Raw genomic sequence first — 24275 nt, forward strand, 5'->3', positions numbered from 1 at the left:
GTCGCCCATTCCCCTGATGCAGCCTCCTCTCCAAATGAGGAGCTATCAAATCAGCCTGGTTCTTTGGCAGATGTGGCATAGGGACAAGGGGCAGCACCATCATGGGACACCAGGGAGGACCCGTGGGCAGGGTGGAATACTGAATCGTTGCTGACGACGCATAACTTCATTTCCTCTGAAAGCTTAGGTCAGTGGAGCACCCATAGCATCACTATGAAAAACCTGCATTCAGGGTAATGCTATGTGAAGACCATGTTTTAGGAATCAGTCATACAGGATTTAATGCTGCGAACAAGCCCATTCGAAATAATCAATTCTAGCATAAGTTCAGCTTTAAGTGTGTGTGTATGTATCGCATTTCATTTTCGAGTTTATTACTCAGGTGACAATGGATGGAAGTTGTCTTTTACGCTGAAATGCAATCACCACCTCCTACTTGCATCAATGAAAGAATTTTTGGCCGAAACGAAAACCAAAATTCATGATAACAGTTTACATGAAAAATTATTACAGTATGTAGGCTGCATTGTTTACCCCAAAATCCAACATCATTAATGATCGCGATCCGGTAGTCATCCAACCCAGTGAGTTCCATATTTTTACTACTTTTTTTTTTGTTGTTTTTGTTTTTTGCTTTTTTTTTTTCTTCTTCTTTGCACTTTGGCTGTGTCAATTTTTCATGATGTCAGAAACTGTGGCAGATGGTGTTACCATGTTAGCAAGGAACCTTCTTTGAGTTTCTGCTGTTGTGTATTCTGTGTATCACTGTTGTGGTTTTAAATGGTATCAAATCTGTAGAGGAGAAATTCTTGGGTGTGACGGTCGGTAAGCTCACAGATTGATTGTCTAATGTCCCCGTTAGAAAGTGGGATACAGTTTCACACGACCAGTGTTTTCACTGTTAATCTGATCAAACACCTTTGCTGATTCTAATCACCATGAAATGATTTGTGAAGTGTTAAATTTGTTAAAGACCTGTTTAATCAGTGTTTTTTCAGTCAAAATGTATGGCTGTTTTTCTCTTTCAGCTGAAAATCCAGTATACCATTTGGGCTGAAATTTAGGCGTATCTTCCATTTATTTATATATATTATGGTTAATAATTTATACAATTCTTGCTCTGTGGGTGTAGAGAAATTTGTGCATGCGCATTTCTCTACACTCAGAATTATTTCATAGTTCTATTGACTGGAAGTTCACGTTCCCTTGACAGTAGTTTTAAGCAGCTGGAGAGAGATTCTTACGTTCTCATAGAGAGGCTGACCCATTCCAAAAGAGGTTAAATGTACGACACATGGTTATTAGCTAAATTGTCAAGAGTTTATGTTGTGGTGTCCTTATTTAACTTATTTCAGTGTTGCATTGTGCAGGCATGCTGTATCGGCAGCAATTTCTTGCTAGCGTGTTTTTTTTTTTTTTGTTTTGTTTTTTTTTCTTCTTTTTTTGCAGACCTATTTATTTTATATTGTCTAAATACAAGCTACCATGTAATTGTCATTATCTGGCCTGGAAAAAAAAATTGATGACCAATCAGTCTGAGAGCATAATGCGGTGTTGTAGGCTTATGAGTGGGCGGTAAAGTAAATTTGCGCGACCATGTGATCTGGCGTGTTTAGCTTGTGCTGTAATGCGGTAACCAACCACTTATGCTCAAAAAGCATGTTTTGTTTGAAGTCAGGGAGCCTTAATTCGCTATCCGATAACATCTAATTGCCTCAAACAAAAGCGCGGCCTCCCTCACGCTGTTGACAGGGCGCTGTTGCTGCCGCCACAGAATAATAGAGAAACGGGCCAAAGTGACAACCGCCCTGCCCTCCTCTTCCCTCCTCTCCCCTTCCACACCCCCCTACCTCCAGTAGCTCACTCTGTGGCTGTCTGACTGTGCCAGCCTGCTGACATGTACAGATTAGTGCTGTTGAAGTAGAAGGGAGGGGGAGGAGGCGCACGGTAAAAGAAATGGCCGTGTGGCGCGGTTGCTGCAGGCCTGGGCAGGACTGCCCTGGCAGGGTGATTACAGCACAGCGAAGGAAGCTAACTGCCTGCCGTTCCTCTGAGCTGCTGCTGTTGCGGAGGCCCCGGCTCATGTTTAATCACTGCCCTTTTTAATCGAATAAATCACAGCCGGTGTGGAGAGTAAACGGCGCCTCCTCCATCTTGGGGCTGACACATCAGCTCCTCGGGGGGCACGGAAAGGCAAGCACTTTACAATGTAAAGCAAGCAGAGTTTAGCGATGATGCCCTATGCAGAGTGTTGTCGCCATTTGTTTCTTGTGATAAGTAATGCATGCAGCTTCTGCGGAGGCCTGCCTCATAGACGCGCCACCTGAGCTAAGTGCTCATGTTTTCCTCATTCTTTACTTACTATTTCTTTATTTATTTATTTTCCCCCCCAGACCTCTTTGGTTCAATGGGTGCTAAACAGCCTTTTAAGCGTTCTTTCGAACAGTAAGTGTAGTTCTTTGTGAAACAATTTTGTTTTCTTTATTGTTTTTTTAATTTAAGCTGTGAAGGTGATGTGGCAAATCAGTGTTGCTGAATCGGGAGCCTAATTGTGATTGTTATACTGTCGTGTCATTTAATGTGAAGCAGAATCACTTTCCATGCATTATCCCTACCATTGTTGGATGGTACCCTAGAGAGCTCGTCCATTATTCTGATCTTCTATATCCTTCATTTAAATTCTTTTCCTAAGGATGGCCATTTTACATGGCTTATAGGAAATGCATATTCTGATTATGACTGTGATGCGCCTCAAGATTCCTCTGAGGAAGCGAAAGTACTGCAGTGTACAAAATTAGATAGGGTAATTGAGTCTGTTGGTTTTCTCTGTCTGGTAATTTCAGGGTCATTTAGTATCTTGTAATATCAGATGTTAAGGTCCCAATTAAACCACGCAGAGCACAGTATTGCGTGGGAGCCACCTGTTTTGCTGTCCACCCACATGACTGGTATGAAGGATGGTGCGGCAGCCCCTCATCCTCATCAGGGAGGGGCAGCTGGGTAATCTTGCACCCAATCCATACGCCCAGGCCACCGCCAAATTTATAATCGTGGCAGGACAATGAGAACATTCTCGCACCCAATATTGGCCCAATATTAGCTATCGGCCAGTGTCCGTAATGGGCACTGTCCAGGTTTGTTTAGCATGCGGTTAGTATAACTCGGGACCCTCAGAGGACGTTAGTGCTGGCTTCCTTCTTTATTTTTCAGGTAGTTGATGATTAATTGGACAGTCAGTATTTCAACCGCAGAATAAAGTGGAGTGAGGATATCTACTGTGAGTAAATCTACTGTTTCAGCAGTAGACATACTGGCCTCTTTGTGTCTGATTAGGACAGCTTTACCCATGGTAGTTAGTGGCTGGCTTCACATGAGTTGGAGGAAGCTTGTGCTAACCTTCACCCGCCTAATGCTGGTAGTATAATTTGATTTGGGAGAAATCTAACATATTACATTTCTAACCAAATTGGGGAGAAAATTGGAAAAATACCACGAAGAATGACATTGCATGAGCTCAAATAAACACGTTGCTCACCGCAGCCCTCTAAAGGTGTTAAACCACCAGCTTTCAGTAGAGCTTTTTCTTGGTAAAACCTGAGGCATCTCTTTCTCATTCTTTCTTCTATTCCTATGCGTTTGCCTCAAGACAGTGGATGGAAATGCACATTTATAGTCAGCGTAAAGCTCCTGTATGCAGAAATGGCCCATTTTGAATTCATTGTTTTTGTGAGCTCACAAAATCCAAAGCATTTTCATATGTCCATGTTTTCAGGTTGCAGCAATTTAGCTCGAAGTTAGCATTTCAGCAGTCAGAGCAGAGATGATTTACACAGATCCGTTTTAAAGAAGAAAAAAATTGTGTGTAAGAGCAAGATGTTGAAAAATAGTCGTGTGTTAAAAAAAAAAAAAAAGTGGTTGTTTTATGTATGTAAACATTTGATCAACTATAAATGGACCTCAGGGGTAAAAAATAAAATACAAGAAAAAATTTTGAATGTAATTGTGGTCAGAAAGTATTCTGTATATAAAAAATAGCAGGTGAGTGGAATTTATGAAGATGCTTATACAATATATGCCTTATGAAGATACTTATTCTGTTTAAAAATGGTGCTGTTTTTACTTGTCCACCTTGGCATCTTCCTGTTAGTTTCTGTGAGTTTGTTTATTTGTATATTTTAATTAATTTTAGTGAAGACAATATCCAGCTTCATCTTCATATAAAGTGTGAGCTCTCTCTCTCTCTCTCTCTCTCTCTCTCTCTCTCTCTCTCTCTCTCTCTCTCTCTCTCTCTCTCTCTCTCTCTCTCTCTCTCTCTCTCTCTCTCTCTCTCTCTACCTGGTGATACTCTTAAATATAGCACCATATCGTTGCGCTAGTTCCCCACCATATGCAGTCTTTAGTCCCTGGACACTGGAAGTTCTCATTGCTGACGCAGCATTCGCAATGCTAAACTAGCATAGTCTTTATGCAGCGAGGAATATTGCTTCTCTTTCATAAATTAGGGAGACGGTGTGACAGCACGGAGTTGGAGAAATTTGTTGCCGTTTTCAGCAGCAAATTACGGAGTACTGTACTACCAATTGTATTTATTTATTTTTTTAAATAAAATGCATCCAGTTGCATTTCATCATAATAGCATTCAGTTCTTTCTGGTGCTGCAAGTCGACATGGTCCTGTTTTTCGGCCTTTAAAATGTCCTTTTGCTCCTCCGTCTTCTCTGTCCCAAGTCCCAGAGCTACTGCTTTGGACCCCCTCCCGCCCCCCTGAAAGACCTGTGTCTGGGGATCAGCGAGCAGGAAAGAACTGGTGGCCTGCGCTGCTGGGGCCTTATCTGAACCCTGCACACGGCATCAGGGAACGTATCCTCTTCCTGGGGCCTCTCCTGCTGCCTGGAGGAACGTGAAAGGGAGACAGGGAGGAGAAATGGGGAGAAGGAACAGAAGGAGAAGACAGAGTGGACAGTGAGTAGAAGTGAAAGGCAGATAGGGTCTATGGAACATTCTTCTTGTTTGTTTGTCAATGGGGACCTCTTAGTCACTTAAGCGCAGTCATGTAAGGTGGTCTTACACCTTCTGTGTGTTAGCGTGACTGCACGTTTGCACTTTTGTTTGTGTGGTGGTCCCCCGTGTGTGTGTGTGTGTGCGTGCTAGTGTGTGTGGGGCACAAGCTGGTCCCTGCTCAGCAATGCTGAGGGAGCGCTACCAACAGCACTCCACTCGCCACGTTAGAGAGATAAGGCTAATGGAGGTCCCCAGGCGAACCCCAGCGTGCAACCACACACACAGAGCACATCACTACGGCTCTGATGAAGAGGATTTCCCCTCTCACTCCATCTCTCTTCATCTCTTCCCTCTCCCTCCTTTTTCCCCCTCCTGAGAGTAATTCACAGTTCACTCCTAAAATGCCCCCCAGACGTTCCACTAAGCCCCAGCTACATGCTGCCTGCCTAGCCCATCACTTCTACACCTCTCTCACACTCTGCAACTGACCAAACCAGAGGGAATGCTATTGTGCAGGAACTGGGAATTATAGATTTTTTTTTTTCTTTTTTCTGGAGAAAAAGTGGGAAAGTTTTCTTTTAATGAGCCTACATCTGCAGTTCTCCAGTTCCAGGCCTTGCAACTGGACAACTTTCAGGGCGAGATCTGAACCAGCAGCTTTTAATGGAGATGACTTGAGTATTCAGCACAAAGATTATGTTGAATCGAGTAATACACTGTGTGCACAATTATTAGACAAGTCTTATTTTTGAGGATTATTTTTATTAATGACCAACTACAGTGCTCTCGGTTAATCCAAAATGTTAATAAACCTCAAACATGAATGTTTAAGAAAAATAAAGTGAAGTTTTGGCTTTCTTAGGAGAATATCTATGTGCACATTTATTGGGCAACTATAATGGTGCAGGATTATTACACAGCTAAATGAAAAACACACATTTTCCCATCTCACGTTTTTTATTTTCATCTGTTCAAGTGAGAATTATAAACAAACAACTCGAAGCTTTCCAATGAACATTTCTGAGAAAAAAAAATAGTGACCAGTATAGCGACCCTTCTTTTCAATAACAGTAATAATCCTTCCATTCATGGAGTCTGTCAGTTTCTTGATCTGTTGATGATCAACTTTTTGTGCACAGCCTCCCAGACCCTGTTCAGAGAGGTGTACTGTGTTCCTTCACTGTAAATCTCCCGTTTAAGAATTGCCCACAAGTTCTCAGTTGGGTTCAGGTCAGGTGAGGAAGGGGGCCATGTCATAAGTTTTTCATCTTTAATGCCTTTACTGGTGAGCCATGCAGAGGAGTACTTGGATGCATGTGATGGAGCATTGTCCTGCATAAAAATCATTGTCTTTTTGAAAGATGCAGATTCTTCCTGTACCACTGCTTAAAGAAAGTGTCTTCTAAAAACTGGCAGTAGGCTTGGGAGTTGATTTTGAGCCCATCTTCAACCCAAAAAGGTCCAACCAGCTCATCTTTAATAATACCAGCCCATACCAGTATACCCACCTTGCTGGCATCTGACTCGAAGTGGAGCTCTGTCCCGTTACTGATCTGGCCCGGGCCCATCCATCTGGTCCGTCAAGTCACCCTCATTTCATCAGTCCATAAAACCTTTGAAAAATCTGTCTTCAGATTCTTCTTGGACCAGTCTAGACAGTTCAGCTTATGTGTCTTGTTCAGTGGTGGTCGAGTTTCAGCCTTCCTTACCTTGGCCATGTCTCGGAGCACTGAACATCTTGTACTTCTTGATACTCCAGCTAGGTTGCAGTTCTGGAATATGACAGAACTGGAAGATAATGGGTTCCTGGTAGCTTCACGCTTGATTCTTCTCAAATCCTTGGCAGTTATTTTGCGTCTTTTTTTCTCAGCACGTTTCTTGCGACCCTGTTGACTATTTGCAACAAAACGTTTGATGGTTCTGTGATCACACCCCAATATCTCAGCAATTTCAAGAGTTTTGCATCCCTCTGAGAGACTTTTGGTAATTTTTAACTTTTCAGAGTCAGTTCAATCTCTTTTTTGGCCCATTTTGCTTAAAGAAAAAAGCTGCCTAATAATTATGCACACCTTGATATAGGGTGTTGACCTCCTTAGGCCACACCCTCCCTCATTACACAGATACACATCACCTGCTATGCTTAAATCCATTAAGGATTCAAGTTTATCCAGCTTGGAGTTAGAGAATATGCCTAAAAATGATATGGTCAAAATACTCACTTGCCTAATAATTGTGCACACAGTGTACAGGCATTCCGTGTCTTCTAGTACAGATGCATTCATAGTAGGCCAGCAGATCAAACAATTCCTCACATACATGCTTAAAAATAAAGATGGTAAAAAGCATTCTGTAGAGCAATGCCATACAGCACTGTACAAACGTTAGAGACCACCCTTTCATTTATTTACATTATAGTTAAAATGGCCATTTAACGCGAGTTTTTTGCTCTTTAACTTTGGACTTGGCAGTTGTTTTAGAAGTTACCACTTGCTCCTCAGCCCAGAAAACTTTACCTCAGATGTCTAATTTTTCAGAGCAATGGCTTCTTAACAGCTGCACATCCTTTCAGACCCATATCACCAAGCTGTTTTGTTTGCTGTTTAACTGGTATGTTAAATGCTTGAAAGAAAAATGGTGGCACGAAACATGAATCAGATAGTGATTTAATTGAAAGAGGCAATTGATTATTTAGCAGAATGAGTTACATGAGAAATATTTTGGTATAGGTTTTGCAGCACATGAGTTCAATAGGTCACTCGCCTGCTCATGTTAATTATGTCATAAGATTATAACACAGAAGGGTCAGATAAATGTCATAAACTGACAGATTGGCAGGCGCATGTTTGCGGTCTTAGCCAATTTCAATCATGCGTCCCAATTCTAAGATGTACAATGTGTTGTACATTGACATTTGTGACGTAAGCTGTGTAAGTGTACTAGTCAATAAGATTGAGTGAGGCATGGAAAGATGTTTTCATTTGTTACACTGATGTTCCAGAAGAAACACAAACAACCTTTTTTTTTTTTTTTTTTTTGTTTAGCACAGGATTCAGAGTGGGTATTCTTCACCCCAAATCATTATGCATTGAGCAGCCCATTAGCAAAATGAAGATGAATGGGGCGGAGGTGCTGCAGTGACTAAGTGCTGGCTGAGTTCACTTTAATCTAAAGTGTGCCTCTGTGGTCTTTTCAACATAGTCGCCGTCTACTCTCTTGTGGTCTGCTGTGATGGGGCAAACGTTTGTGCTACATGGATCACTGTGCATGCTCCACTCAAATGCTGATGCATGCTCATCAGTCAGATTTCTTCTACAAACTGTTTCAAAAGCAAAAAGATAAAGTAATACAATTAAGAAGAATAGTAATGCAGTTAATTAAAAAAAGACATTTTGTGCCACAGCAACAGTCTCCATGCTTTTGTACATTTTAGCATTTACATTTAGTCCATATATATATTTTTTTAACATATTCATTCCGTCAGTAATTGCTTTAAAAACGTGTTGGCTTAAGCTAAAAGATCTCTTGGGTTGTTTAATTCCACTTTTGTTGCACTTGAGCCAACAAGGGAAATTTAAAAAAAAAAAAAAAAAAAAAAAAAAAAATATATATATATATATATATATATATATATATATATATATATATAATTTTATTTATTTATTTATTTTATGTGAAAAGCTGTGGTAGATGGAAGATTCAGAGAGTGCAAATAAAATTGATGAGTATAATGATGCAGAACACAGTGTAGCGGGCATCTTGACACATCTTGACACTTTGTGATTCAGAAATAATCATTCAACATCAGTACCTGACTTCACTAATGCTCTTGAGTCTGAGTGCAGTAAAATTCTCACAGCAGTATTCCATCGGTGTGTTCTTAGAGGTGGTTACATTTTGATTTCTGAAGAAATGGTTGAATGAACATGTGTCTGCAAACCTTTTTAAACCTACTGTTGACTAGTGAGATTTAATATTTAATAAGGACTAATAACATTAAATTCCAATTTGATGGCTTCAGGTCTTTATAAAGTAAGAAAACATGCTGGCCTTTATAGTGGTACAAGGGACTTTCCCTTTCTTATTTAAATGGATTTACTTATCTAATTTCCTCAGAATGTATCGCCTGGAAGAACTTGACTATTCTGACTGTAAATTAAATGTGTGGTCTCTTGACTTTTCCACAAGTATTGCAGATCAAACTTTAGTTTCACTGATTAAACTTCTATCTGTCTTGGTTTCTGTAGGCAATTCGTGGTCCGAATTCTCAGGAGGAGAAAGAACCAGATGACTGTGACCAGGACAGGACGTCCAGTCCAGAGCTGCATGTGACCAGCGCACTGACCATGCAAGAATACTTTGCACAGCGGATGGCTCAGTTAAAGAAAGGCCAGTCTGCTGCCTCCTCTCCAGCAGCGAGTAGCAACCCACCATCTCCGGGCACATCTGCATCCATTGATGATTCTCCCAACACCACCAATGTGGATCAGCGGAAGAAGAAGAAAAAAATTAAGAAGGGTAATGAACAGGAGGATGAGGAAAAGGTGAAGGAAGCAGAAAAACCTCCATTGACAGACATGGTTGTTGACACAGAGCAGGGTGATTCGGAGAGGAAGAAGAAAAAGAAGAAAAAACGAGAAGCTAGAGAGGAGGATGCAGCAGTGGAGTGCGGCATCCTGACGGCTATAGATGATGCAGCTGGAGATATGGCTGCCTTTTCTACAGGCAAGAAGAAGAAAAAGAGGAAAGACAAAGATGCGCCTACTCACGCACCTACAGATTCAGCCAGTGAACGTGATGAAACAGAAAAAGCAATGGATACTGAGATTTCTAGTACAAAGAAAAGAAAGAGGAGTGAACAGTTAGGGGAACAGGTAGAAGTATTAATTAAGGAAAAGAAACTCAAAAAGGACAAGAAAAAGAAGAAAACTGACAGTTAAGGCATTATACTGAGTACTTTGGTATCTCCATGAATTTTAAAGTATCTAAAATAAATGAAAATGATGCTCACATGCTTTTTTTTTGTACATTCTTGATCTGTTTGAATATTATACCATCAAAAATGTAACCGATAGAAAAACTGAAAAGCCAAGTATTTGCATGTGAGAATGTTTCTACTGGTAAATTGACACACAGGCACATTTTATAATATTTTGCCCTGTAAGCGCTTCAAACTTTTGTCTAGAGGAATAAATCACTGTCTTCTCAGTGTGAAGTTTCTATAAGGACGTCTGTACACATAAAGGAAGATTTATAGAGTCTGGCTTCTCATTTGATAGTCACATTTTTAGTGATGCCAAAAATTTGACCCAGCGATGCAGTTTTGTTTTTCCGTGCTTATAAAATAGTGCTGCATCTTCTTGCTGTCATGGTTTTGTTCTTCCTAGTGTACTGTGTAAAGCATTGTAGCACACACCTTAAAAACTCGCCGTTAGTCTTAAAACAAGGCATTTTGTTTTTGCACTTGTGCAATGTTGTCAAACCTGCTCGTACACAGACATGAACACTCAATACTGCCGTTTCTAGTGGGTTTTTTTCCTTAACATGAAATTTCCCAGAGTGAGTGAGCTCGTTGCCGAAGTCATGATGGAGGACGCAGATGTAGTGCTGCTTTATAGCTAACGAAGCTAACCAGTCTAGCTAGCTCCATAAACTGTGAAAATGTGTCTGAAAAACTAACATGTTGGCACTTTGTCCACTGAGGGCCTCATGTAAGACTGGTCCTCATCAGCAGCCAGTGTTGTACCAGGTATCTGTAGTTTTAGCTCATAGATGGATAGATAGATGATTCATCAACTGTTGCATGGAAAACATCACGCAACTTTTTTTATTAGTTTTTTAATTATTATTATTAATTAACCACTTTTTCAAATATTTTCCTCTACTTCCTCCTTTTCAGTAACATCACCTAAAACACTAAGCCTATGTATGTTTCAGCCAAAGCTAACTTTTTCACAAGTCATCTGTTCGTTACATAAACTTCAATATCAAAATTATTTGAACTGTACATGCCATGAATTCAGATTCAGATTCACTGTTGGTATTTCGTAGAAAGTCTATATTGTCCCCATAACTTAAGATGTCAGCTCTGTTTACATTTATTAATACAGTTTACACTGAGAAAATAGACTTTTCCCTGTCGGATATGACCTTTGACAAGCCTGTCACAGTGTTTTGTTACTAGTAATTTGTAAATATGCCCTGGATCTTAAATTTCAAACATACCTATTATAAAACGACCCTCATCCGCAGTGCTAAACACACACAATTTCTTTCTCTTTGGAGGATTGATGGTATAGTGTGGTCTGTTTGCCTTGGTGGACTGTGCCATGTGGCTTAGAAGTGTTTTCGTAGAGATTGTGTAGCTTACCTGACAAAGCGTATGTCATGTGTCTAAAGTCTTTTCTGCTAAATATAGCTGCAGTCTTATTTAGTGCAGGACGGCTAGTAACAAAGACGGTGTGGAAGCTTGATGACTTTGCCGAATGGTCAATATTGGTCCTCCAGTTATCCTCTATACAAGAGGATGTCCTAGTTTACGAGCTTAATTGAATTCAAGGGAGCCATAGCTTTCAGCTATAACGGTTATTCATACCATCCTCTGGTTAATACTCATTTAAATGGACAGCCTGTCCTGAGCCCAGACAAAGGCTTTTTTTGACGTAAATAACGAAGGACTAGACTAAATTATGCAAGGCGCAATGTATAAAAGAGTCACTCAAGATGACAACAGAAATCCCAACAAGATAATCTTGTTTACAGTTTAAGTGGGAGTCTCTGAGCACAAAATAGGGAAAAGGAAGCATGTGCTGCTTATATTACTGAAAATAATGACTGTCACACTCACAGCAGAGCAACAGCTTAGTCAGTTTGTCACCATTCCCAATTATATTAACCTTGGAGAGTAAATAGAGAGGAAATCTCTGAGCTGAGTGATTGGAATAATGGTATTAACATCCCACCTCTTCTCACTGTGTTTTCCTTTTTCATTTTAAAGGACAAGGAATAGCTTGGATTTACTCTCAAGGCAAATAGGACTCTTCATGTAGAAGAGTTTAAACTGAATAGAGCTGGGAAAATTGGATTTGCTCAGCAGAATGCTCATCTCTTTTTCCCTTCTGCTTTTATTATTTTTTCATGATTCTTACGCTCTTTCTGATAACTTTAAAACAAGTTTGCACAGGCCCCTTTCTTGGAATTGGATAATTACTCATTTATCTGACTTGGCGGGTTATCTGGGGCGAGGCAGAGGCCTTTTTTGTGAATTTCGCTGAGCTACAGTACTGTGGAAAATTCAGAGACCACCCTTTCACTTTTCCCAGTCAAAATGGCCATTAACCTCATTTTTCTTTGTGAATTAATGCTTAGTGATATACTACCAGCGACCCAATCAGGGTCAACACATTGTCCCTACATCTGTTGCTGTGCAACATGTAAATAAAACAAAATGCAATGATGGGCAAATCATTTAAACCCTATATTTCATTTAAAATAGTACAAAGACAACATGTCAAATGTCGAAACTGAGAAATTTTGTTTTTGGAAAATATATGCCCATCTTGAATTTGATGCCAACAAAATGTTCCAAAACGTTGGAATGGGGGCAACAAAAGGCTGGTAAAGTTGTGTAATGCTAAAACACCAGGTGGTTAATTGGCAACAGTTCAGTAAGTTCACTGGGTATAAAAAGCATCACAGAGATGCTGAGTCTTTCAGAGGTAACAAATTAATTCAAGAATAAGGTTTCTCCACATAAAACAGCAAATAACATTTTATTTTCATCATCTATGGTACATAATACCAATAAAAGATTGAGGAGAAATCTCTGTTTGCAAGGGACAAGGCCAAAAACCAGGCCATGATATTTGGGCCCTCAGGTGGCAGTGAATTAAAAACAGAAATGATTCTGTAGTGGAAATCACTGCATGGGCTCAGGAACATTTCTGAGAACCACTGTCTGTGAACACAGTTTGTTGATGTATCCACAAATGCATCCACAAATGAATGAACTCTAAAACACAAAGACAAAGCCATATATAAATAGGATCCAGAAACACTGCCACCTTCTCTGGGCCTAAGCTAATTTAAAATGGACTGACGGGAAGTAGAAAGTGTCTTTTAGATTGACAAATCAACATTTGAAATTCTTTTTGTAAATCAAAGACCATCAGATTTGTTACAAGCACACAGTTCAAATGCCAGTATGGTATAAGGGAACATTAGTGCACATGACATGGATGACGTGCATATCTGTGAAGGCACCTTTAATGCTGAATGATATGTACGTGTTTTGGCGACATGTGCTGCCATTCAGATGATGTCTTTTACAGGGAAGGCCTTACTTATTTCACCAAGACAATGTAAAACCATATTCTCAGAATTAAAACAGCCCATGTGCTAAACTGACCTGCCTGCAGTCCAGAACTGTCACCCACTGATAACATCTGGCGCATTATGAAATGAAAAATATGACAAAGGAGACCCGCAGTTGAAATCCTATATATAAAGAATGGGAACCACATCACTACAGCGGTTGGTATTCTCAGGTCTCAAATTCTTACAGAGTGCCTTTAGAAGAAGAGGTGATGAAACACAATGGTAAACATGCCCCCATCCCAACTTTTTGGGAATGTGATATTGGCATCAAATTCAAAATAGTCGTATATTTTTCTCAAAAACAGTAAAGATCTCTCAGTTTAAACATTTGATATGTTGTCTTTGTAGTATTGTACTTCAAAAATATGGTTCACATGATTTGCATATCATTGCATTCTATTTTTACTTAGATTTTGCACAGCGTCCCAACTTCTTTGGAAATGGGGTTGTACTTTACTCAATTTTTTATACACTGTGGCAACTTTAGATACAACTTGGCTGAACTTATTCATTTTTTGTGTCAGGAAAATGGCTGGAAACATATTTAACAGGATCTTAAACAAAAGCCTCCAACACTAAGCATTAAATATCAAATCTCAATATTTAATTTGTCTACACTTCTTTTGTGCAGGCTACTGTCACTTTAACTCTTCCATCCTTCCCATCTTAAAACCACTGAGCTGTGTCCTCCCAACAAAAGCTGTTTCCCAAATATATCACTGACATTTTACCCTTCAAAATGACACTAAAATTCACATCATCTACCCAACACACTTAACTGTGTTTGCTGATTTCTTTTTCAAGTAAAATGACTAAAGGAGATATTTCTGAGATCAGATACAAGGTAATCAACTTGCATAGCCAATGGAAATAAATATAAAGTGTGATGTTTATGTACATAAAAAAGAATTTAAGAGCCTGGGGCCTTACTGAATGCTCTGAACTTTATTGATGCCAAAATTGTAATCTGTGCTGTATTGAAAGATATTTTACTTGTATTCTGTGCTTTTAAAATAGTGCTGCATCTTGTTACTGTCATGGATTTCTTCCTGGTGTCATATGTAAGGTATGGTACCCCACACCTTCAAAACTCACCATGAGTCTTAAAATAAGTCATTTTTACTCACACCACTTGTGCAAGGTGAATGTTGAGGAAAAACCTGGTGTTTCCTTGAGTTAAAAAAAAATAATATTGTAAAATATACAGGGAAAATGGGGTAACCCTGCAAGACCTGGTAGACCCCCAAACTGTCACCATCAGATAAACAGTACTTAAAAGCTTTCATCTTTGACAGAAAAGAGACATTCAAGCTTCACTTTTACTTCAGATCTGATAAAATCCACAGGTGTTTCTGTCCATCCTTGCACTGTGAGAAGACAACTCGGCACTGTGGATCTGAAAAGAGAGTGTATCTATCAAGAAGCCATTACCAAGAAAAGAAAATACAAGCTTATTTCTAGTTTGGACGCTGTGCAAAATGTAAATAAAAACAATACATTGATGATTTTGTTTTTTGAAAAATATATGTCCATTTTTAATTTGATGCCAGCAACACATTTCAAAATATTTGGGACAGGACCGTGTTTTAGTGGATTTTAGCACAGATTTACCGGTTTGTTGCTCCTGTCCGAACTTTTTAAAGACATGTTGCTGGCAGCAAACTCAAAATGAACATATATTTCTCAAAAAAAAAAAAAACTCACCATTTGACATGACTTTGTATTATATTCAAGTGCATTCTGTTTTTATTTACATTTTGCACAGAATCCCAACTTTTTTGGAAATGGCTTCGTAGACAAAGTTTTCATTTATACTAAAACACTGACATTGGACAACTGAAATGAGGAGTATGGTTTAATAGAGTGATGAGTCTGACTTTGAGACTCATAGTGTCAATAATGGTAGTATCTAAGCATCTGAAGCATTAAAAGACTCAAAATGTGTACAACTATCACTCAGGCATGGTGCACTGTCAAAAAAATGGGTTTTCACCCTAAAAAATGTTTTGGTGATAAGCAGTTGAACTGGTGTTATTCAACTCAGACAGTGTGTGACAGAAAACCTGTTGTGTACGGTTCTTTAAAGAATCTTTCAAAAGAGCACTTCTTTGTTGCAAGTCATAAAACCATAATTGCTACTTTATAGAACTGTTTTTGTGTGGTGAGTGTGGTGCTTGATGTGCATTACGGGCAATGTCTGCATAGTGTGTCTAGCCCCTTAGGGCATAGCCTATTAGAATGTGAGATGAGTCCTCCGCAGGACCAGGAAGAGGAGCTTGGTGTCCCAGATTGTGTAAATTTGCCACAGAATTCAGCCTTTTACTTCCTGCTCTCATTCCACTGCCTAGAAATGACAGTCTGGCAGTGCATATGTGAATGTATGTGTGCCTATTTGGGTGCTGAGAGATTTCAGTCTCACGTGTGACTAATTATTCTTTTTGCTGTTTGCTGTTTTGGAGCTGCTCTCCTCTCGAGTTTGACCTGAGTTGATCACAAACAGGTCTGCCTGTTTGGGACTTTGTAGGAGGTGCATTTATCTGTGGCCTGTTATCTATTTACAGTTCAGTTCCTCAGATGTGCATGTGGTGGATATTGTGATCACTTGCAGGCTGAAGCTGTTGTTTTGAGGTACGTTACTTTGCAAAGGTCAGAGACCACCCTTCATTTATTTAATTTCCTGTCAAAGCAGCTGTTAAGCCAACGTTTAAATTGTTCACTTTTCAGCATTAGGTCAAAAAAAAAGCAGAAAATTCATATTTAAAAACAAAATGACATAAAAGCCTCAATAACTAAATATAATATTCAGTGTTTCAGTATTTTGTATATCTACCCTTTGCCTTTTATTACTTCTATTCATTTCAGGAGACTTGCTTTCAGTTTGTCAGGAAATCTGTCCGGATATTTTTGCACAACTCCAAAGTTTAGTCATAGAAGTTGGTTGCATTTTCTGTCGGGGGCAGTCGTGGGCTGGAGGTTAGGGAACCAGCCCTGTGACCGGAAGGTTGCTGGTTTGATCCCCTTGGCTGACAGTCAATGACTGAAGTACCCTTGAGCAAGGCACCTAACCCCCAGTTGCTCCCCGGGCGCTGTGGATAGGGCTGCCCACTTCTCTGGGCAAGTGTGCTCACTGCCCCCTAGTGTGTGTGTTCACTAGCATGCATGTATGTGCGTGTTTCACTGCACAGATGGGTTAGATGCAGAGGTCTAATTTCACAGTGACAAATGGTTGTAAATTCTAATTCTATTCTTTATCACAATCCAAGCAATCCTAAACACATCAAGTGATGTTGAGGTCTGGACTCTGGGATGGTCGGTCTGTTGTTCTGAGAACATCAGCAGCTTCTGTATTTGATAAAGATGTCTTGTTCGGCAGCATGTTTGAGATCTTTATCTTGGAAATCCATATTTCTTCCTGATCAAATGTTTTCCAGGTTCTAAAAAGGGTTGTTTGCTATAGAAGAAAGCACTTTAGGTTTTCTAAACAAACAGCTTTGAAAACAGATTTGTAAGGACTTGAAGGCTTGAAGAACCTTCACATAATACAAATGTTCTTATTTTGAGATCCCACAGGGTAAAATGTTAATGTTTGTATGATATTAAATGCATGTTACATTAAACATTCAGTAAAGCGTGACTGAAAAGTATAAGATTTATATAATAAAACATCTGTTAATAACCTTTGAACAGACATAGCTGAAAACTGTGTGGGCGTGGCGAATGACCAGCTTGATTGACAGCTCTCCACACTCCCAGCCTGTTCCGTCACTCACACAGAACTAAAATCATTGTCCAGCTTTTATGTGACAGTAACTGGACGAAAAAGGTAACGTGCTGACGGATGGACGGACGAAACATCGCGTGAAAGAAGGAACAGAAGAAGGAACAGAAGAAGGAACAGAAGAAGGAACAGTGTCCATGGGAAGGAATGAACGGGCGACAGGCAGCTACAGGTGGTCTAGCTGGCTAACTTTTGGTTAAGCTAGGTTAGCTTTAGCTCGCGAAGTTTCTCTGCCTCAAACTGATCTGTGTGGGCGGGACGAGAGACGTCAGCCTCGTGATTGGTCAGGGGGATGTTTACGGGCGCGTTACCCAGAATCAGCACAGTTTTACCAGTGGACGGACACATGGTGAAATGTGTCGGTCATTTATTGGTCAGTGAAACATCACTCAAAGGGTGAACTTAGTGCATGTTTACTGTTTGCCTGCAAGAACAAGATTTACATTTACAGCATTTGGCTGACGCTCTTATCCAGAGATAAGAGCATCAGCCAATTTGATCATTTTACACAGGGAGGCCAAGGTGGTGTTAGGAGTCTTGCCCAAGGACTCTTATTGGTATAGTGTAGGGTGCTTGCCCTGGTGGGGGATTGAACCGCAGTTTAGATCAACCTAATTAGAAACAAAGCCCAGATATAAGTTCCCTGGGTCTTTAAGGGTTCTTCATAGAACCTTAACATATTGTAGAGTTTTTTCAGAACATGCTTCACACTTCACACTTATTCACAATAATGGTTCACCAAAGAAGCACCAATTAAAACAATTTTTAGGGAAGCAAAAGTGCTGCTTCTATGATTTTGTGCGACTCACCTTTTCTGGTACCATCATTTACAAGAGTGTGGTACTCTTGTAAATTACTAGAGCCCCCCTGCCCTGCACGTTTCAGTGAATTCTGTGTTTTAGAGAAAAAACTTATTAAAAAGCTTTTCCTGGTTTAAAATGTTTTTTCTGTTTTTGCTACTGCTCTAAAGAGTCTTACCCTGGTCCTGGACTGTCCCTGGTCCTGGACTGTCCCTGCCCTGCACAGAGCCTTTTTAGGACACCAGCACCACTGACTGAACTGATCAGCTCATGATTTATCTTGGTGTGCTGAGGCAGTGCAGGACAGTGGATTTCCAGGACTGAGAACCACTGCTCTAGAACCAGGGTTAGAGGCCACTCTGCTCGCACTCTCTCCTGCTGGACTATAGTTTTCTCCCAGCTCTTCCTGTCTCTCCCACAGCTTCCATGGGGGCGGTCGTCAGTGGAAGGTTCTGTCAACAGGAACCCTCTGTCTGATAGGGACCCGCTCTGCTGACTGTGGGGAAACCACCTCCACACGGAGGCCCTGCAGCACATGCTTGTGATCATCTAGAGCCAAGATTTTGCTCCAGGTCAGAGGATGGCGAGGCGAAGGTGCTTTTCTGTTAGGCATATGCTTAAACCCTAAATGATGAGGTGGTGCTAAAAAGCATCTGGGCCTTAAACAACGTGAGTCATCTCGCCTTTGCGAACGGCTCATAAATTGTTTCTGTGTGAAAGGGGGAAAAACAAGCTGCTGTTCCCGCCACTTCTCACTGAATTCACGGTCACAACTGTGGAGGGCGCGTGACGTCACCCGCTTGCTGGACCTTGCGCAAAGGCCTACAACTCGAAAGTAGGCTAGGCTAGGTGAAACCAACCACCCTGACTATTTGTGTATCCAGCCTTCAATTGTGCCATCAATCATCATGTTTAGTGTAAGAATCACTCTAAAGGCCCTAAAGGAAATAATGACATAATAAGTATTGTGATGATATAATTCTACTGTCATAATTAGTTGGTGCTTCAGTTTGTCCTTGGAGATACAGCTTTACAATTACAATTTTAATGTTTAACTGTGTGCCTTTATTTTTTGGGGAGAAAAGTATGTATTTGTAAATTTTTATAACCTAATGTTTTTTTTAAAAGAACAATAAAATAAAAGGCTGGAGATCAGACAGGGTATATGGAGTCAAAGCATCGTAAAAAAAGATTCATTGCATTGAAATGTGGTAAATTATGTTCCCTAACTAAAGGTACTGAGACGTACCCTTGGGGGTGCCACCCCAGTCACAGTTTAGTACCTGTTTTGTTCATTTAGGCCACTAAGCATATTTGGTGTAAAAGTCAGAGTGGATAATACTGATATAGCACTTAGAATAATTATAGAATTACACAGTTATAATTATTTGGTTATCCGTTCTTCAGGCCACCACTCACTACATTTGGGGTAAGAATCACTCTAAATGCCCTAAAAAGAGTCTTTAAAATACCTGCCTCCAAGTTTTCAGACTGATTTCATAGGTTGTACTGAATGCTTTAATAACAGCAATCGTTCACTGAGAGAAACAACTTGTTTGTGTAATAAGTGTTTGTTTGGCTAACAAATTAATGCAGCAAATAGGAAACTGGCTGTGAAACAATAGCGTCTGTCATTAGGCTTCCATAATCAAAATAGTGAGGCATGAAATCGCAAAACCAGCGGCTAATGACGTGACTCTGTAGTAAGCGGTGTTGAAATATTTTCCTCTCCTGTTTTTTTTTCTTCTTTTGTCGCAGGTCTCAGGTTGCAATCAAGGAGGAGCTGAGAGCCCTGCGGGGCCTCGAGCTGGAAGCTGCTGCTCTCATATAAAGCGCTTCCCCCCAGCACGCGGGGAAAGAGTGAATCACTGCTTTCGAGGACGACTCGCTCGCTCTCCCTTCCTCTCTCATGCGCGCGCGCTCTCTCTTCCCCTCTTCTCCAGACACTAAAAAAGAGAAAGAACTCCCGATCATTCGCAGCAGCTCCTCTTTAGCTCGCCGTCGCTCCTCTTTCGTGCTCCGTGCTCAACTTTGTCCGTTAAGCTTTGTGCCTCTGTCTTAGCGCAAGGGTTGAGCGCACCTGAGCGCAGGTGCTCCAGACACGCGCACGCACAGTCCTGAGTTTGGCGGACCGCAGCGTGAGCGCGCACATGGCCGCGCTGATCACCTCTTACTCCTCGTGGCCCGAGAGCTTCGAGTGTCCCGCCGCGGGAGACGGAGACGGCGTGGACGCGCGTGTTGGGCAGCGCGCTCCCGCGGACAGGGCGCCGGAGCCACGCATCCGCAGACCCATGAACGCGTTTATGGTGTGGGCCAAGGATGAGCGCAAGAGGCTGGCGGTCCAGAACCCGGACCTACACAACGCAGAGCTCAGCAAGATGCTGGGTAAGAGAGGAAATACACTGATGCTCTTCTTCTTCTTCTTCTTCTTCTTCTTCTTCTTCTTCTTTCTTTCTTTCTTTCTTTCTTTTCTTCTCATTATTATTATTATTATTATTATTATTATTATTATTATGGATCTGTTCTTTGTATTATCCTTATTACCATCTTTAGCAAAAGTTTGAATTAAAGTTCGTAGAGCAGCCAAAGAAAGATGCTAAATTGAAAATAGTCGATCAGATAATAATAATAATAATAATATGTTAATACAATATGTTAATATGATATGTATTATTATTATGATGATGATTATTATTATTATTAACCAATACAATACCTCTATTACAACGCGTATTTATATTTATTCTCAAAAGCTTGATAAATATTTATTCCGAAAATCTGAGGCTTTAATAAAGCACTTACTGCGTTTCGTCCGGGTCGTTTCTCACCCTGAGAGAAAAAGTTTGTCAGATTAAAAGCTGAAAAATTCCTGCAGCTATGCGGGTCCTTTTCATTCAGACAGCTGTGGTGAGCTTTAGATCCAAGGAAATCTGTGGATAGTTCATCTTAATTCTAAACGGCAAAATGAATTTTTGTGGTCAAATAGCGGGAACAGTGAGGTGAAGACTTGCCTTTTCTACCAGGCAGAACCAGCCAGTAATCACTAAGAGAACTTCAATTAGGTGCGCCAAAATCAAGTACACAAAAAATAAAAAATAATCTACTTAATTAAAAGCTTTTTAATTTCAAAGAATTTAGGTCCTTCCTGTGTTTCTGCCTGGTCTGTTTATTGCTGCTAAACGTTTGAGTTTTTTCTTCTTAGTATGAATTCCGCTGACTTCTCTCACAGCAGTAATTACTACTTTGCTAATACTAATGTGTATTAGAATAAAATCTACTCTTCATTAGTAGACTATAAGTCTAAATCCAAATTCATAAGAGTAGTTAAATAGAACATTGGAAAACAGCCAGCACAAAACAACATTTCATACAGTTAATACAGACTCCTTTCCTGATTTTTTGGGCTTTAATTTTAGATGCTTTATTTTAATGTTTTAATAAATTTAGTGAAATGGACAAGGTAAAAAATAACACTGAAGGAATTCATTAGCTGCAAATGCTCTTTACATCTGTCTTTATTATCAAGTGTAATTATCAGTATAAAATATAATTTTTAGTAAGTGTGAATAAAACACACAAACAATTGCTGACACACCTTTTCCAGTTGATAGAATTCTAGTGTGATAATTCCAAGGAGAGAGTGTAACATTTCCACTTTTTTCCATGTGTCACAGGAAAGTCCTGGAAGGCCCTGACTCCCACGCAGAAAAGGCCGTATGTGGAGGAGGCAGAAAGGCTACGGGTGCAGCACATGCAGGACTACCCGAACTACAAGTACCGTCCCCGTCGGAAGAAGCAGCTGAAGCGTATCTGTAAGCGTGTGGACCCTGGCTTCCTGCTGACTGGCCTGGGCCCTGACCAGAACTCTCTCTCAGACCCGCGTGGTTGCTGTCACCCAATGGACAAAGAGGATGAAGGTGGAGTGGGTGGCAGTGGTAGATTCTCCTCACCCAGTGCAACTCTGCCCGGTGTGAGGGTCTTCAGGGACCCCGCAAACTCCAGCAACAACTTTGACACATATCCTTATGGTCTGCCCACTCCACCTGAGATGTCCCCTCTGGATGCGGTGGACCACGAGCACTCTTCATACTACACCTCCAACAACTCCATCACCAACAGCTCCTGCTCGTCCTCCAGTTCCGGCCCAGAGGATCGACGCCCCACACCGGCTCACATGAGCAGCCCTCCGCCATACCACCCCGATTACTCCCATCAGCCACCTCTCCACTGTGGCAGCACCCATCTGGGCCACATCCCCATGTCCCACCAAGGTAGTGGACCCACCCTTATTCCCACTCCTCCACTCTCATACTACAGTGCTTCGTTCCCTCAGGTATCTGTCCACCACGGCCTCCAGGGCCACTTAGGCCAGCTTTCGCCGCCACCTGAGCAGGGCCACCTAGAGAATTTGGACCAGCTTAGCCAGGCTGAACTTTTGGGAGAGGTGGACCGTGATGAGTTTGACCAGTACCTGAACTCCACCAGCTATCACCCTGAACAGGGCGGGATGACCGTGACGGGACACATCCAGGTAACGGCGGCATCTACCTGCCCCAGCAGCAGCTCAGAAACCAGTCTCATCTCCGTACTGGCCGACGCAACGGCCGCCTACTACAACAACTACGGCATTTCTTAAAGAACGAGACAAAGACACTATGTGTGGACAGAGACCATGGGTTGTAAATGGGCCACCGATGTGATTGGCAGGTAAACAAGGGAGGACTGAAGTAGGGGAGGAAAAGAGAAGCTACAGGATGTCAAGGGACACCTCAGGGATGCATAGATAAAGCTCTAAACTTCATTCCCATCTTTGTTTCAAAAAAAGAAAGGAAGAGAATAGAGCAACTGGACAAACTGTCAGTCCTGCTGAAATGTTCTCAGACATTGCCACAGATACTTGTACATTTGCTCTACATCTTATTTATGTATCTAAATGTTTTTTTGGCATTAATCCATATTGTAATGCTGTTTTTTTCTGTTCTAATAATCATGCCTTTATGACAAACCTCAGTTGTTTTACCTCAAAGCACTGTATTTAAATGAGGCTGGACTCTTCCACAAGATCTTCAGGACTCATGAAGGAAATCTCCTTTTTTCTATCAACACCCATATGAATATATATATATATATTGTACTTATAAATTGCTACCAAGAAAATAATAATGATGAATATTATTGTATGCTGATTTAGGTTTGTGACCTTAATTTAATTCAAATAAAATACCAAATTTCTACCTTGATATCTCCACGGATATGCGTGTCATATGGATGACCATGAGGAAAAAAAAGAGGAAAACCAGTAAAACTGAAGATCATTCAGGGGATCATTATGAAGGACATGCTCTGACGTTTTTTCGTGACGATCTGCATTGTGTTTAAATAAGGACCGCACAGTCACACAGCCTGTTGTCTCGGACAAGCTGAAAATAAGGCTTTGTAGATGTTTTGTGAAATGAATGTTCTGGGAAGCTGAACCAGGCGCCAGAAAATAAAAGCAACTTTAAACACATTTTATTTTGGCTAATAATAGCTGCCAGCTTTGGGTCGTCTTGGATAGAACAGTGCTTTTTCTGCACGTTTGGTTTGTGCTGCATGTTTTATGCCTCTTTTCAACACCCAAATCCGCCATGGATTTCCCTTTTTCTCAGTAAATTGCTAAAACGCGCACAACAGTTTTGGAGTCATTTGCAAGCGAGTCAAGTTCTAAAAACCAAACAAACGTATTCAAAATGTCATTTTCTCACTTTTTAAAGCTTTTCTGGCAAATTACACAAACATTTGTCTCAGTTATTAGTGCTGTCGTGACAATGGCTCACAGAACGTGCCTGAGCTTTCTGCCGGGCGCTTTGATGGCATATTACGCGCTGTGCTGGGAGCTGGTGGGAGATACCCACCCACCCACCTCGCGTTCCCGCGGCTAACACCCCGTCTCGCGCTCAGTTTCACTCCTCCACAGTTCAGGGGATTAGTGTTAGAACAGGCTCGGCTGCCGCTGCCTCCCCGCCTCCATCTCTGCTGGCCTTTTGTTCGGCCCTGTCTTATTCTGGGTGCGTGTCTTAAACAGCATGCCCAAACCCCCCCTACCCCTTTAACCCCCCCCCCCCCCCACCCTCCATCCCATATCCACCCCCCGCTCCCCCTTTCCTATCTTGCTGATGCAGACTTTCATAATCTCCGCGAAATAAATAAATACACCTCGGCCCGTCGACGTTCGTCGTTTTTCTTTTTCTCCCTTTCTTTTCTTTTCTTCTCTCTTTTTTTCCTTCTAAAATTCTTCTCCTTTTTCGATAAAAGGACTCTGGAAAGAGAGAGGGGGGTTAGAGG

At 41.0% G+C, this 24275-nt stretch overlaps 2 protein-coding genes across 2 annotated transcripts in view; both read left to right on the forward strand.

Moving 5' to 3' along the window:
• Positions 1–10219, forward strand: part of pinx1 (PIN2 (TERF1) interacting telomerase inhibitor 1) — a 28027-nt gene extending 17808 nt beyond the window's left edge. Inside the window, exon 7 of the mRNA XM_017710514.2 lies at positions 9245–10219. Within this exon, the coding sequence (XP_017566003.1) occupies positions 9245–9937 (693 nt within the window). The 3' untranslated portion in view covers positions 9938–10219. The remainder of the gene's footprint in view (positions 1–9244) is intronic.
• Positions 10220–19791: 9572 nt separating this feature from the next.
• sox7 (SRY-box transcription factor 7) lies at positions 19792–23458 on the forward strand. Its single transcript, XM_017710513.2, has 2 exons — positions 19792–20336; positions 21626–23458. The coding sequence occupies exons 1-2, from the start codon at positions 20102–20104 to the stop codon at positions 22585–22587; spliced, it is 1197 nt and encodes a 398-aa protein (XP_017566002.1). The 5' UTR covers positions 19792–20101; the 3' UTR covers positions 22588–23458.
• Positions 23459–24275: the final 817 nt, after the last annotated feature.

The sequence above is a fragment of the Pygocentrus nattereri genome, chromosome 4, assembly GCF_015220715.1.
Source record: "Pygocentrus nattereri isolate fPygNat1 chromosome 4, fPygNat1.pri, whole genome shotgun sequence".
Lineage (NCBI taxonomy): Eukaryota > Metazoa > Chordata > Actinopteri > Characiformes > Serrasalmidae > Pygocentrus > Pygocentrus nattereri.

Excerpts from the sequence above, each read along its gene's own strand:
- sox7 (XM_017710513.2), top strand. The coding sequence starts at position 20,102 with ATGGCCGCGCTGATCACCTCTTACTCCTCGTGGCCCGAGAGCTTCGAG. Across the intron at positions 20,337-21,625 it reads AGAGCTCAGCAAGATGCTGG|GAAAGTCCTGGAAGGCCCTG; the intron begins GTAAGAGAGGAA and ends CATGTGTCACAG.